At 43.7% G+C, this 16,737-nt stretch overlaps 1 protein-coding gene across 1 annotated transcript in view; it reads right to left on the minus strand.

The window, feature by feature from the left end:
* Window positions 1–415: 415 nt before the first annotated feature.
* The window catches only part of RTF2 (replication termination factor 2), a 58,879-nt gene continuing 42,557 nt past the window's right edge, over window positions 416–16,737 (minus strand). The window contains exons 6-9 of the mRNA XM_083447088.1: window positions 7,664–7,777; window positions 4,759–4,813; window positions 3,211–3,303; window positions 416–1,412 (exon numbers count right to left, since the gene is read on the minus strand). Coding sequence (XP_083303214.1) covers window positions 1,222–1,412; window positions 3,211–3,303; window positions 4,759–4,813; window positions 7,664–7,777 — 453 coding nt within the window. The 3' untranslated portion in view covers window positions 416–1,221. The remainder of the gene's footprint in view (window positions 1,413–3,210; window positions 3,304–4,758; window positions 4,814–7,663; window positions 7,778–16,737) is intronic.

Consider the following 16,737-nt stretch of genomic DNA (forward strand, 5'->3'; position numbering starts at 1 on the left):
AGGTAAACGGCGTTTCCGTGTGCTGTGCTGGCTCACCAGATGCAGCTTGTCACGCTGGCCACGTGACCCGGAAGTGTCTCCGGACAGCGCTGGCTCCCGGCCTATAGAGTGAGATGAGCGCACAACCCTAGAGTCTGTCAAGACTGGCCCGTACGGGCAGGGGTACCTTTACCTTTACCTTCCTTCACAGTTTCAGAGTGGGACGGCCAGACTTGGGGTTATTGTGCATGAGGTCCTGCGCCTGTTTTACGGCAACACCATCTCTGATGAACCGTAGTCTCTTACACGTCTCAGAAGAGTACTAACGCATTTTCTCCTCCCATTCGCGTTTCTTCTAATGCAACATCTCCAAAACCTTTTACGATGAAAGCGGGACGGGCTGGACAGCTTTCAACCATGCAATCAAGGGACAATATTAGAATATTGTGCTTTTATTTGTAAGTACAAGGTGTGCAAGAAAAGTCACAAAGGGCTCTGCTTTATTTCTCTGACAAGTGACAGGAATGGAAACCAAAATTAAACATTCAACAATATCACTTCTATAAAGCTGGCAAGAGCTACATGGGTAAAGATGGACACTCTGGGCTGCCCCCCCCCCCAAATTGTTTTCTGCGGCTCATCACTCCACGGCCCTCTTGAACATAGGATGCTGGCTTCTGCTGTAGCTTCCTCACACTTGGGAAAGAAGATGGTGGAACACCTTCCGTTTGCTGAAGCCTGACCCACCTAGACAAAGCTTTAGCAAACCAAGGGGAAGAACAGAACAGGAAGTGGTCATGCTAATCTCCTATCTAATTACTCTAGCCCCACAATCTACATTTCCATGCAAAAGAAGGTCTGAAAGTCAGGATGCCTGAAAGACAGCAGAAGGTACCCATGCAAGGTAGATGCTGCGGGCAGGTCACCTGTTTCTGTTCTACAAGCATCCAAATTATTCAAAGGAACCAGGACCTGGGGGGTGGGCAGAAGGTGGAATCAAGAGCACATCATTTGTGAGCCTAACAATTAGTACTTGTTCAAATCACACACCCCTTTTTTTAAAAAAGCTGATTTCTGCTAACTGCTTTTATATTCTACTTTACATATGGTTATATATGGATGGCCCTTCTAAATCGACAGCAAATTGCACTCGGTGCCAAATAACTAAGTCCTCCCTTGTAAGAGGAACTGCAGCAGGGTGGGAAAGGGCAGAGCCTGCTACAAACTGGAAACTTTTCTGTTTTAGAAATAGTATGCTGTATGCGTGATCCAATTGGAAGACTCTTCCTTGGAGCGCTTGGCAGAGCTGTGTGATGTAAAAATAGACTTGTATGCTTCCGATTTCTCTCCTCTGCTTGCGAAGGATCGCTTGGGGCCCTCGGATGAACTTTTGCTGCTTTTTCCAGATGAAGACGATGGACTTTCGCTGACTGCTACAGAATGAAGCAAACAGAACACGTGTCAACTTCACCCACAAAACTTGCATGTAGACACACACAAACACCATACTCAAGAAACCTTTGCCAACCTGGTGCCCTTCAAGTGTTTGAGACTGCAACTCCCATAAGCCCCAGTGCACATGGCCACAGGGATGATCAACGCCCATATTTCTTTTTAAGGCTTGTTATAATAATAATAATAATAAATTTTATTTATATCCCGCCCTCCCCAGCCGAAGCTGGGCTCAGGGCGGCTAACAACAATCAAAATAATCCAACGTTCTAAAAACATTTCATTATAAAAATTAATTAAAATCAAATTGATGGCAACCATTAAGCAAAATTCTGTGCAGATTGCCAGAGGAGGGGGTCAGGCTGCGCCCTGACCAAAGGCCTGGTGGAACAGCTCTGTCTTGCAGGCCCTGCGGAAAGATGTCAGGTCCCGCAGCTAAAGTCAAGATTAAGTTGCTTAAACTTCTATTTTGCACAGCTGGCACTTGGCACCCTTTGGCAGTTGCCAGGATCCAAGCACTCCAGCAGGTCCACTGCCAGTATCTACGCTGGTTCTCCCTTAAAACAATTTCAAATCAGCACCTGGTGGCTAGGTCTGGAAGCTACCAATTTTCTTCTCAAAAGAGTCCAGGGTGATGCTGCACTGTAGGAAATGACAGTAATAGTTCTCAAACCCAGTTGCCTGTTGCAGATCAGAGTCCTGCTGCTCCTGCCACCAAATAAGCTTACCAAGGCCCACCAACACAGAAGGGCCAAACAAGAGGGCACTTTGTTTAGGGTCCCCAACCCTCAAAATGGAGCCAACCTTGTTGAAATCCTGCAACAACTGGAACAGTTGGTTTTGCTAGAAACATGGACACCAAAGGACAGCTCACAAACAGTTGGAAGTCCTGAAATCGGGAGGGTGTGTGTTGTTTTTTTAAGTACTCAGCACAACTAGACAGGACATGGCTCATGGAAGCTCTTAGGCCTTGCAAATAAGAGAGCTATGTTGCACCCACAGCTAGTCCACAAAGACAAAGCTCAGGCAAGCACCTCAAGCCAGCTCACCAATTTAGTGGGGTAGGAGAGCTGGGGGGGGGTCACATCTGGCAAGCAATGCACCCCTTTGGTTTCAGGACAGTTCACGGGTAGATGAGTCTAAAAAGCCTGGAACACAAATTTTCACAGCCCTCTAGTGGCTATGGTGGCTCATTTACCAGAAGTAATGTATTTAGCATTAGTTTATACTCGATTCTGACTAAACTAAGCCTCCTAGAACAAAAGATGTGAACTGTATTGGCATTATTTTCCGCTCCCTTCCCCCGCTAATTTCAACAACTAAGCTCAGTGGTTGAGCATCTTGCTTTGCATGCAAAAGGTCCCAGATTTAAGACTCTGCATCTCCAGGAAGGATTGAGATGAGACCCCTGTGTGGAACCCTGGAGAGCCACTGACAGCCAGCGTGGACAATACTGAGCTGGATGCACCAACAGGCTGACTCAGTACAAGGCAGAGTCTAATGTTCCTAGTGTTAACATTGGTTATGGCTGGCATAAAAACAATTGACCATGGTTAAAGGCAGCAGTGGAAATGCGAGGGAGGGGTGAATTCATTCAACAGGCAAATGACGGAGAGCCTGCCATTCCGCGGCTCATACGAACAGATGGTCCCAGTTACAGCTGCACCAGCTCAAAGTAGAGTTCTAGGTGAACATCTGGCTGAAAATGGCTAATAAAGGATTATCCACAATATTACTGAATGCAATGTCATGAAACTGCATGGAAAATTTTATACTAACCTGTACTCTTGCAAAAGGCAATGCTTCTATTTTCTCCAGATTTCATGTTTGCTGTATCCTTTTCAGTATTTACTTGAGATGATGTAGGCAAATCTTAAAAAGACCAAAATAATAATAATAAAAAACCCCACATAAACAGGAAGAGAGAGAAAGAAATTAAAAAGAAAAGAGGTGGAATCTGCATCCTGTTAAAATCAATAGCAAAAGATTTGTTCAGCAAGAGAGCACTGCAACCAAAAGTAATTAAACAATAAAACTTCACTCAAGAGTTGGACCAATTAATGATCAACACAGAGAGAGTTGCCACTGAAAAGGACAGTTGTGTATTTAGTTCCCTTCAGTCCCTTTCTGCATTGCCTTATATGTGTTGTAACACCATGATATCCAATGTTCTCCACCATAAGCCAAGGACATGGAGTAGAACCATAACGATATCAAGGTCTAAGTTATACTAAATGTTACACAGATGGGGGAGAGCGTAAAATGAATGGCTCACTGCATCAGCACCTGTGTACTTAATTAACGGCCAGGTTAGCAGAAGCTTTGTGGCATGCAAACTCTGCCTAGCAGCTTAACAAGCTTGATTACTGCCAAGAGATGACGCTTTGAAGGCATGGGTTGTTGTTGGCTCATGAACCCTAGTTTGTTTTAACTATGACTTGGCGTTGCATGTGAACTCAGCACACTTCCTTAACCATGGTTAGGTCTGGACTCTGTAACTCAGGCATTTCACAAATTCCAAAGGCATGAGGCAACAGAAGCTGGAAAACAAATCAAACGTTGGAGAAACAAGCCTCTGTTTGTCTGATCCTTTGTGGGACAACGTGGTTAACTCATGATTTGTTTCAAAAAACAAAATTGCCCAAACAAACCATGGCTTCATGTTGTGTGTGAATCTGGCCAATATCTTCTAAGCACAAGGTCCTGTGAAGTCCATATTTGCCCCTTCGTGTGATCTACCTACAGGCTCCTTGTTTTATTTTTTGTCCCTTTAAAAATGGGGGGTGGGGGCAGAGGGAGAGAATCCGTTAAGTGAGAAAAGCATTACTGCAAGGTTAGTTATGGTTATCACTTTTGTTTTTCCTTAAGGGGATATTTAGTTCATAATGTGCACCCAACTTTCTATTTACTGTTACTCTTTTTTTTTTACAGTTTCTAACCTATTTATGTCAAAACAACATGCAAAATGGTCTTTTAAAAGAACACAGTGGCATAGGGATAGGGAAAGGTCATCCATCACTGGAACTAGCCAATAGGGGCGTATCATATTTGCATGGCTACTGCAGATTTCATGAATCAAGACAAAGGTGCTAGCCGCAGGGGTGGGGTGATCCTAGCAACATAATACCGTTGTCTGTGTGCTGGGAAAAGTTGGTTTCTCTGCAAAAGCAGTGCTACCTGTTGGTTTCTCTGCAAAAGCAGTGCTACCTTGAAGGAAAATGTGTGGGTTCTGGCCAACAAAGGTAACAGCTGCACAAGTTACTGCACTGAAAAGAATAGTAATCTGAAATAGCACTTTGTTGCATCAGCACATGGACACAACCTTACCTTCAGCAGCTTCGGGTTTCACAGTGGTCTCTGCTGCCTTAGATTTCTTGGATTTCTGGAAGCAATGGAGACAAACATGAGTGACAACAGCCCACACTGTGTTTGGTAACAAATCCACCAGTTCCATCGGCACAACTTTGCCATAAGGTTACTCAGTGCTTTTTTCATATTACATCGCTACACAATCCAATCCACTCACACAATTCAGTACCCACTTTGTGCTCCCTTAAAAGTGGGCATATAAGGCTTGTAACGTGCAAAGGGAGCAAACTGTATGAGAGACAGAATAATCCCTGAAGAGAAAGGCCAGGCTTATCTGCCTGCAGGATCAAGATGTTTTGAAAAATAGCTTGACTCTGATCCTTGAAACTAACTCTAATCATCCTTAAGAGACACAGAGATATGTTCTTTCTTCCATTATCCACACAATTAAGATTAACCCAACACTAGGAGCACGGCTTTCTCCATAGGGGCTGCATGTCTCCTTTGGAAATCTCAGCTGGCTAGCTGTTTGAAGTCCCTTTTTAATATTGTTTAAAATAATCTTATTTGAGATCCAGTTAATAGTCTGGGAGCATCTGAGGCTGCAGCATTGCCAAAGCTAAGCAGGTATGGACCTAAGCAGCCCCTTGAATAGGAAAAGCACAGCGAGTCCTACATAAGAACATGAGAGAGAGACAGACAGACAGACAGACATTAATTACACCCACCATTAATTATGGTTAGACAATGAGCCCTTTCACCTGATGAATTGGGTTGTTGACAATAAATTTTTTTTGCCACAATAAAAATTAGCGCTGGATGGCCCAGCAATATTACAGTGGATTGAAGTGAAGACACCCCAAACAATGCTAGAATGCATCAGGCCTGCTCAATTTCGGACTTGCCAAGCTGGATGAAGACCACAAGCCATGCTGTGTGGCTTAGGAGGTGGCAGATAACTGCCTTCTTTGAGCAGCCTGAGGCAGACAGAAAAAGCAGGACACTATGAAGCACTTAGTTGGTTCCATATGCAGCTGATGGTCACAGCACAGATCTGCTGCATACATTATTAGCTGCAAGAAAGGCACTGATTCCACTGAGCTATTCCCTTTTCTGCAGATTATTCATGTCTTCCTGGAGGTGGCAGCAATGCATCAGACCTTCCTGCGCAGCAGTTTTAGAGGCAACTAAAGTCTTGCAACTAAAATACATGTGGTAGGAAGATGCAACTCGGGAATGAGACCGATATATTTTCAAAGAATTTTTATCCTCAAAGGTGGCTCACAAGTACCTTTAAGATTGCTGCAAGTCCCTGCCAAATGTTGCTGGTCTCTCAGCTGTACCTATAAAGGTGCCCTGCTTTGCTTTGCTTGCTTCTCTTTCCTAATCCCAACACAGATATGCCTAGCAGTGTTATATGCTTATTTGGCATCAAGCCTTCAGCATGAAAAAAAGCTCTGCCCTAATTTTAGTCTGAAACACGAACGCTGCTTGCAGAATGCCATGTTTGATTTACTATCATGTCAAATAGGAAGCCAGATTCAAAACGGAAAGGAGGCCCCTGCAAGAGGAAGTTCTCGTTGCAAGCTATTTTAGCACACCAGCAACACCCTCAGAAGTTAAAGATAGAACTGTGGTTCTTATATTGATGAGTACAATGAGGGTCATTAAGGCCATGAGGGGAGGGATCTAAGTAAATGAAGGGATACTCTGTACATTGCAGAATGTGTGTACGTACTGGCGCGTCTACATGCTTGTTAAGTTTAGAATTAGGGGGTAAAATGAACTGAACCCCGGATCAATGGATGCAGTGCAAATGTGTGAGTAGTTATCAGTAGCTTGGACCACATTGATTGGTTTTACACTTTCCTATCCCTAACAGTGAGAAGAGGATGGGGTAAAATGTAAAACATAAACTACGTCAAGGAAGAGTGACAGTTCTGCTTAAGAGCAGCTGGATAATGGAACAACTGGGTACTGATTTGAAAAGGAAGACCAATGGGTTTATTTATTTTGATGACGGCATTTGTGGAAGAAAGGAAGAACTATTTCCATTTGAAAGCGAAGCTGGATTAAATTAGTGGCAAGGCCAAATAAATTACTTATCTCTGATCTAATTAAAAATGACTAACGAGGGCTGAAATCGAAAAACAACGAGCGGTACTTGATAAAAATATTTGCTGGGATTCAATGAGCTGCACCTACAGTTTTATCCTGGGGGCTTTGGCCACTTGAACAGGAGACCGGCCCAAGGCCACGATGGAGATGATTTTGAAAATGCTGTTTGTAATAAACTCTGTAATATACAATGGTAACCCACAAGACGAATGCCTCGGAAGACGAAAAACTCGCTAGACGAAAGGGTTTTTCGTTTTCTGAGGTGCTTCGCAAGACGGATTTTTCTAAGGGCTTGCTTCGCTAGACGAAACGGCCCTGCCTCTCCTGTCATGGCGACGGTCACTGCACGCACGCACGCACGCACGCTCGCTTCCCCGCTCCTCCGGCTCCCTCCCACCTTCCGGCTGACGACTCCTCCGGCTCCCTCCGACCTTCTGGTTGCCTCGCACCGCTGCCCACCACCCTCGCGCGCTCCTCTCAGAGAGCCGTTGCCGCCAGCAGCCAGCGTTGCAGCCAGAGTCGCGCTCCTGGGCCCCGCCGCCCTCCAGCAGCCGCGTCGCGCGGTGGCCACAAAGCGCGGGTGAGTCCAAGGTACTGGCTGCAGCAGCTGTCCTGCTTCTCCCCGCTCCTCCCCGCCGTTGTTAGTGTTTAACTGCAGTGGTGCTTCGCAAGACGAAAAAACTCGCTCAACGAAAAAACTCGCGGAACGAATTAATTTCGTCTTGCGAGGCACCACTGTACTGTGTTCCTGAAGTATTCCATAAATGCACGTGCAAATACATCAGAAAACGCACAAAGCTCTTACCTTTCCCAATTTACTCTTAAGCCTTCTCTCTTCCATTCTTTTCTTCAGCACTTCTACATCTTCTTTTGTACCGTTAAGTACAATCACGTCATCGTCTTGAAAAGAGGCCCCACACTTTCATGAGGAAAGGGAAAAAAGGTTAACAAGGCTTTATATTTTTATGACCACATACGGGCAATGTAATGTGTTGAATGTATATAAAAAAGGAAGGGCACAAGCTACATTAGGAGAGTTTTGCTTGACTACAAAATTAAATTACAATTCAAACATGCATAGTCTGCTTCCTACTCCCTAGTCAGATTTTTATCCTCTCTGCCATTTTTGCAATAAGTCTGTGTCTTGACTAAGAGGATTGCTTAATTCTTTATTTCATAGAATCATAGAATTGTAGAGTTTGAGGGTACCCCATGGGCCATCTAGTCCAACCCCCTGAAATGCAGGAATCTCAACTAAAGCATCCATGACAGACGGCCATCCCATCTCTATTTAAAAACCTCCAATGAAGGAGAGCCCATCACCTCCTGAGGGAGTCCATTCCACTGTCTAAATGATCAGTTTGTAAGCAATCATGGTACTTGCCAAAGTACATATAGGATCGGATCCAGACAGGATTAACCACATTCTGGGCCACAACAAAATCAATCTGAAAAATGAGTCACAATAAACCAAAGCACCATTGATTTCTAGGGCAACTAGCTTAATCTGGACTCAATCCATAGGCCCCACTCCAAAGGCAAGTTAGTAGTTTAGCCAACTGCTGTCACTTTGAAATTAATGAGAAATAAGTAAGTTGCAAACAAATTGTGCTACTGATTTCAAAAGGATGCAAATGTGACTGATTTGCTCCCTCTGGATTGGGGCAGTGCGTTCCATTAACTCAGCATGGATTTTATCCTTCCCCCCGTGATTTTATACGGCATAAAGCCGGGTGGGCTAACCTCCTGCTCAGGGGCCTGATCTGATCCACTGAGCAGTAGCATAAAGGAAATAGAGGAGACACGGGCTAGGGTGGAAAGAGGCTTATATCCCCTCTGTTCAGCTGAGGGTGGTGATGCCTCTGTGTCTGCCAGATACTGCATGGTGACCACACTCCCTGCTGGCATGCAGCCCCTGGAAGGTTGGGCTAAGGGCGATTGTTACCCTTGGACAAAAAAGATTAGCTACTCTTGGCTCAAAACTATTTAGTTCATTACATTCTGTCCTACCCTTCCTTCACTGAATTCAGATTAGTCAAAAGAGGACTCCGCGTTCTATTCTGAGAAAACATGACTGGGGAGGTGAGGAAATAGCCATTTTACTGGTGTATTTAATGATGTCATTATATTTGTTATATCTCTTTATCTTTACTAGAACCTTAAGAAAAGAAAACATGACTTGGCTGAGACCATCTAGCTGACCAACCCAGGATTTGAACCCAGGTCTTCCCAGGCCTGATTCTGTCCATGATGCGGCACAGCTTCTCAACTGGAATTCTACACCGCAAGGTCTAGTAATTTTTACAAGGTGAATATTTAAAAGCGGAAAATGGTACTTTGTTCAAGGAGAAGCAAAACACAATTGCGAAAACACAACAACACAATAATTTAATAGTTCACCTTTCTCCATAAATTCAGAGCAAAGAAAGAGAAGTATCTAGGTGTAGCGACATTGAGCCGCAAAGGTGGGGGGCAATATCAGAATTTTATTGCTTGCATTTTGTTCTAAACATCCATGATGAAAAAGTGTGTAATTAATATATTTCTATGGGGGAAACCCCCCAACAGTCTTGCCTTATCAGAATAAAATCTGTCCAGCCATGAGACATACAAATTTGCATACAAGAACTATGCGTATATGTATGGAAGTGAGAGCTGGACCATAAAGAAGGCTGATCGCCGAAGAATTGACGCTTTTGAATTATGGTGCTGGAGGAGACTCTTGAGAGTCCCATGGACTGCAAGAAGATCAAACGCATCCATTCTTAAGGAAATCAGCCCTGAGTGCTCACTGGAAGGACAGATCCTGAAGCTGAGGCTCCAATACTTTGGCCACCTCATGAGAAGAGAAGACTCACTGGAAAAGACCCTGATGTTGGGAAAGATGGAGGGCACAAGGAGAAGGGGACGACAGAGGACGAGATGGTTAGACAGTGTTCTCGAAGCTACAAACATGAATTTGACCAAACTGCGGGTGGCAGTGGAAGACAGAAGTGCCTGGCGTGCTCTGGTCCATGGGGTCACAAAGAGTCGGACACGACTGAACGACTAAACAACAACAACAAACTATGCGTATCTAAAAAGAACCAATAAAACAACATACAAGTCAATGGACTGTTATGCTAGGGAAATTGGAATAAAATCGCAGAGAAGCCATGTGTCCATCCCATAATTGACTGCATCCTCACCCATGAATTTTTCATGGCATTTCATAGCTGCCAGAGCTTAAGGAGCCACAATACCGGATAGCATTATTGTTTGCCAACAGCTAATCTGACTTGTCTGGCAGCTATTTATAGCAAAGTCTACAAGATTACAGATCTATACCAATATATTTTGATCTTGTACACAACAATTCCCCGAGCAGCAGGGAAAGAAAGCAGAGTCTTACTTACAGCAGCAGCAGCATTAAAAAAGGAAAAGCCTTAGCCCTATGAAAAGTTGCCCCAAACAGCACTGACTCAGGGCTTTAAACCAAGGAGACATACACTGTTAATAAACAGATATGCACAGGAACCACATCCTGTTCCCCTCTGACCAAAGATGCATTTAGCTCAGCCTTCATCACTCTGGTACTCTTCAGGTGTCTTGAATTACAAGTCCAGTAATTCCTGACCAACAGCCATTCTGCCTGGGGCTGAGAGGCTGAAGGCAGCTGGAACACAACAATAACTTCAAGGTACCAGGTAGGGGAAGGCTGATGTTGCCTTGTGTCATAATAATGCATATTTATTTGAAACACACTAGGTGGTTATACAGAATCGACACATTGCAGGCAGCTCAGGTTTTCAATCTTTTCTAATCCTTATGGCTCCGAAACTGAACTGAGAGTCTCCAAGCAATAATGTCTTGCAAAAATCTCAGAAGCTGGGGATGTGGGGCCACTTCCGAGGACTGCTGGTGACTTGAGGACAAGGCTTCAGTACAGCTACTTGGAATTCTGCAAAAAAAAAAGTAGCTTGAATTTTGCAAATTCGCAAAAAAAGGGGTTGGGATTATTTATTTTTTTTGCAGAATCTATATTTTGTTATTACATAATTTAAATATATGGAGGGTGGGAATGGGTGGAGGTAAAGGCTCAAGCCTCCTACGTTTGGAGCTTCATGGGGAAAAGGAGCAGGAACAATGGAAACTGCCTTATTGTCATCCAGACAATTATGACCAGCTAGCGGCTTTAGCCAGTGCTGCCCTATTGGCTGGAAGGGGTTCCACAAAGTCTCTGGCAGAGGTCTTGCCCATTACCCGGTACTTGATCCTTTCCCCTTTACTTCTCTTCTTTCTTAAAAACTGGAGGTGCCAGGGATCAAACCTGGGATCTCCTGCATGCAAGCAGAAGGTCATCTGAGACAAGCACAGGTGCGCGATTCATCAGGATGAACTGAGAGTTACAAATGATGGCAACATATTCAATGAACTGAGATGTAAATTAACAGCACACTCTTATGCATATCACCTGAGAAGAAAGCGCAACTGAGTTCAATGGGGGGGTTCCCCCCCTCCTGAAGGTTGCAACTTAAATCACTGCTAATTGAAGCTTTTGCATACTCCTGTGTCCCAGCACTAAGGGAAGAATTACATTTCCAAAACACATGCATCCAGAGCTCTTTTTCCTCCGACTGCCAGTTCTGCTGAATCATTAATAGGATCTCAATTTGTTGTAGCCTTTAGCTCTCCGTTTTGTTGCCCTTTCTCAGTTTCACTAACCTTGGAATACAATTAGTAAGGCAAAACCACACAAATACTGGTCCATACACTGCAAACTGGGACAGAGGATGTTGTTGTTAAGCATAAAACATACACAATACGGGACAAATGTTGACAGGCGGAATTGGAAAAATGTTCCAGGCACAAAAACCAGTAGGGAGAAAGCATGGAAGAGACTGTGGGAAGAGTGGAGAACTGGGTGGATAGGAGATGCACAACTGGTGATGCCACTGAGAGGTGAAAGCAGCCCACCTGAAGTCTGGATTTGGATTATATTATAAAATAAAATAACAAAACGCTGGGCTTTCCCTCCAGGAAAGGGAATTTCAAAAGTTGCTGACCTTCTCAGAACTGAAAGGGGATAAACAGCACAGGTTTGCTGCTGGCTTCTTTGCTATTTGCACCTGTCTCTTGCTATCTACTACCTCATTTAGACACAAGCTCCTGATAGCATCTGCAAGCATACCCACAAAAAACAGCAATGCTTTTCTCATAATGACAGGAAGCCAGCACACATCCGTGGATAGGTGATGCCAACGGATGAAAAAATGAGAGGGAGAGAGGAGAGAGGGAGATCAAGTATCTTTTAATGGTGGGTGCATTCAGCTTTATAGTTTGGTTTTCCAGTTGTTGTTTTCTAGCTTTCCTAGCAATTACGAAACAGGAAGCCATTGAAATACAGTCCTGAAGCTCGAAGGCACTGAAAGCACATTTAAGTCATTTGCATGTTTCCAGAGAGGCAGCAGTTTCAAAGTTAGATTTTAAGTGAGAAGGTCTTGGTGTGGTTGCAGAACAAGCCTGTCTCTGTGCTTTCACTCTACATTTTGCAGGTAAGTGTACTTGCTTTACTTGATCGGCTGTTACTCTGCTGTCATAATGCATTTTCTGACCCTTCGGAGGTGATGTTCAATGTACAGGGCAGTTACAGGGTCTTCAGATAAATCCTGTGTAACTTGCTTAGAGTGAATAGACCCTAGGGACACGTTGAGCATGAGATTGTATCTCTTTTAGTAGTCTGGGTCTATACTGCACCACAATAAATCCACACTCTGCTGTCAGAACAATGTGTTCCAATTTGGTACACTTGTGTATGTATTTTCTTTGTGTTAGTTGTTCTGCAAATGTTATGAGTGCACAGGTCAAGAAGGGAAATGTGACGGAGGGGAAAAGGGCAAGGAGACTGAGCACACACTGGCAGCAGAGGTGTGGGACACAGAATCATTGTTGGGAACTGGGAGGGTCCCCAAGTCTTATGGTCACTGGAAGTTGAGACCAACAGCCACATTTACGCTATGAGCCTTCATCAGAGAGTGCTTTGGTCATGATTTCCTTTAAGATTTCCTTTTAAAAAATTGAGAGCCAAGATGGTTGAAATTTTATGCTTGTGTTGTAAACTCATTGCCAGAATACAAAGATCTGTTAACAGTCACAGAGATCCTATCATACATTTAATTATCTGGAGCAATTTTGTAGCCGCTGCTAAACTTCGGCAATATCACTCACCCAGGACCAATGGCTGATAATATGATTTATCCAGCACCTTGCACAGACACATCAGCAAAAATAGCTAGGTCCCTGCACCTGTCCACCGCATGAGTTTGCTATGTAAAAGAAATATAACAACTAGAGCTGTTAAAAAGTGTGATGTAATTGGACTCTGGACAGAGTGTTCTAGAGTGCCATAATGTCTACTTTTCTATCGCTTACTATCAAAAGTATGATCTGTGACTGAACACAGATGAAGTCTTGTCTTTGAGAATGCTCCCAGAAATGCAGAACACCATAAAGGTAAAATGAGGAAGATACTCATGGCACCAATGCCAGAAATAATAGTAATAATAGCAGTAGTAGTAGCAGCAATAGTGCTGGTGGTGCTGGTGATGAAGATGATGATGTTGCATTGTATTCAATGTAGCACTAAGGCTTACGTTCCATTAGCACATGGGTCTCTCCTTGTGGAACGGGACTTCTCTGTGCTTCTCCCTGCTTGCAACCCTCCTAAAACTATTCTGAGACTTCCTCTGGAACAGATCTGAGGTGATTATGGGGATGCATGGGGGAAGGAGAGTGAGGAAGACTAATTGTGTGCCATGAGTATTTTGCTCATTTTACCTTTATGGTGTTCTGCATTTCTGGGAGTGGTACCTCGGGTTAAGTACTTAATTTGTTCCAGAGGTCCGTTCTTAACCTGAAACTGTTCTTAACCTGAAGCACCACTTTAGCTAATGGGGCCTCCTGCTGCTGCCGTGCCGCCGGAGCACAATTTCTGTTCTCATCCTGAAGCAAAGTTCTTAACCCGAGGTACTATTTCTGGGTGAGTGGAGTCTGTAACCTGAAGCATATGTAAGCCAAGGTACCACTAACTATTTCACTGAATACCACCCAATGATGCCATGCTTAAAAAGACCCCAAAGGCAGGGGTACCCATGTGCTTCCAGATGTTGTTGGGCTCCAATGCAACAATGCTCTCATCCATCACGGTCAACAGTCAAAGGATGACAGAATCTTGAGGGTGCCTCCTTAGGGACCTATACACCTCAGGATCTTGTATGTAATGCAGGAATATACAGATATGTATGACTATTAATATACAACAGTGCATCACAGAATGAAACCTGCAATGTGTAAGATTCTGATTTGCTTCTAAGATACGCTTCTAGGACAACTGGCAACAGGAAATGCAATCTGAAAGCACATGGGCAGTTTCGAGAAAAGGCTAGATCGTTGGGCGGGAATTTCCCACACCATTTCCCCAACTCTGCCCCACTGCCCCAATCTATGAGTTTTAGTTCCTGAATTTCAGCCTCTCCCCCAGATTAAGTTAAGAGCTTTGAGACTTTTACCGATTACCATATTTTCATCCCAGTTTCCAAGCAGTTCTCATCTCAAAAATCACCACACATAAATTAAAAAAGGAAAAGAGATAAGGCACTGTCACCAAGCTTACAAATACAAACAAGGGAAGGGAAGTGGAGAGGAAAGCTGGAGGAGAAAAATCAGTTATTTAAGTCTAGGGCAGTGGTTCCCAATTAGCTAATTACTGAGGACCCCTATTTTTCAAAATCCAAGCCACGGAACCCCTACTTTTGAAAATGTTGATTACTTTATGGTAGTTACGTCAAAATTGTTATCACTGTGTGATTTCAAAACCGATTTTGGCCAACATATTGAAAAACCGCACAGCGCTAAAACAGACGATAAAATTTGTGGTATTAACATGCAAAAATGACAAAAAAATGGTGGGGGGAGGGAGGCAAGCGATGGGACCGCAGACCCCCTGAGTGCATTCTGCGGATCCCCAGGAGTCCCCAGACCCCTAACTGGGAACTACTGCTCTAGGAGAAGAGCTATAAGTGGGAAGTGAAATCCAGTTGGCCCCAAGCTGGATCTTCCCTTGCTAATGTTCTTTTTTTCTGAATAGTAGCTGAGGACACCTCTTCCCTTGGCTAGAGGGACTAGAGGGTCCTTCCGCTTGCTTCTTCAGCCTCACAGCAACAGGTTGCTAGATCGGAGCATTCTTTCAGACTGAAAGTGGGGAAGTGAGCCCCCTGCCGTGGCTCCTATTCTAGGTGATAGACAAGCTGAGGTTGGACTCCTCTTGCCTTGATGCTGTTATTCCTAGGAGACGCCTCCCAGGTGCCCTGGTCTCCTTGGCCACTGAAAGGGACTCCTGCAGTTCTTGGGATTTTCTGGCTACTGTTTTTGGCATTCTACCCTATGCAGAAACAGGACCCACTTATAGGTACTGTCCGGAGTTTTCTGAGTGTGACACTAACTAAACTGCAGAGTGCCACAGGAGAAAGGCAATAAAAGCGCTCCAAGGCTGCTGCACTATACATTGCAACAGGTTTTAAGTCACTCTCAGGGCTGACTCATACATCTGCTTATTCCATGATTTCTCAACAGACAACTGCTACCACTGAAAGAGGTAGTTTGAGGTCACATGTTAACTCCTTTGATGTTTTACACATACAAGAATGCCGTTAATATTGCAGTCGTTAATGTTGCAGTTGTCAAGTCAAATTGCACGTGTGATTTCATCCTGTTTTGGCTTCTCTGAGAGAACCTGGGAAGCAGTTCAGTTCTCTTGGAATTACACAGAAGCCTGAGAATCCTGTTTTAAATGATGTAGGTTTCAAATATTGGTGTAACAAAAGGCAGGGACAAAGGAAGCTGTAAGGAAAAGCCTGTGAGAAGGAAGGGGTTGCAGGACAATAATCTGCCTGATCTTGGGGGAACGTTCATTCCTAAACACTATTGTGGAGGTCAGCTACGCAAGTGATAACCAATTTGATTTTAGAGACAGCCCAGATGCTCTTATGAAAATTCTGAGAAGTGCAATTTTATTTTTTCTAAAAAAGTATATCATTAATGTTTGTAAAGAGAAAGGTCAATATATAATTGTGGATATTTTCTATGTGGCCTGGTACCAGTACACTGTCCAGACTTGAATTAGACCACAGGCATTTAAGCATTTAAAGTTAGAACTTTCCGTATTTGTTGTACTACCCTACAGGAAACCCCACTACATTTCTCATTCTGTTATTTAGGATCCAGCAGGCGGTTTGGGGCAACAGCACCCACGAAACAGGAACAATATTTATTTAACCTTTATTTAGTGAAATAAATAGAGAGAGAAGCGTCTGAACAACCACCATCCATTCTAGTTCTGCACCATGCCCAATCATATATATTTTGCAGAGCATCTGGGGTAGGATCAAGCAAACAATGGTTAAGGAAGGGTATTGTGTTTACACATGACACCAAGCCACAGTTAAAACAAACCAAGGTTCATAAACCAACAACAAACTATGGATTCAGATCATGGTTTGCTGGCAAGAAACAAACCAAACAGTTATGCTGCTGGGCCATGTACACATGCAACACTGAGCAACAATTTAATAAATCACAGTGTCATAAACCACGGTTTAGCATTAGTTTGCATACAGGAATAGGGGTTCATGCTTGGATTGGAAGCACTGGATTATTTTCCCTCCTCCTCACTGTGCATGCCATAACAGATTTTTCCTAAACATCAAGCCTTTTTTCAAGCATTAATGTAGTTAACTGGGACAGGTTGGAGTAATGTAACCATAACTATAAAGAAGGCTTTAAAGAATTATTTTTAAGAGCAATAAAGTCTACAGGTTATTTACTCCACTACTGAAGACTAAT

Source organism: Podarcis tiliguerta, assembly GCF_965153285.1.
Source record: "Podarcis tiliguerta genome assembly, chromosome: 6".
Lineage (NCBI taxonomy): Eukaryota > Metazoa > Chordata > Lepidosauria > Squamata > Lacertidae > Podarcis > Podarcis tiliguerta.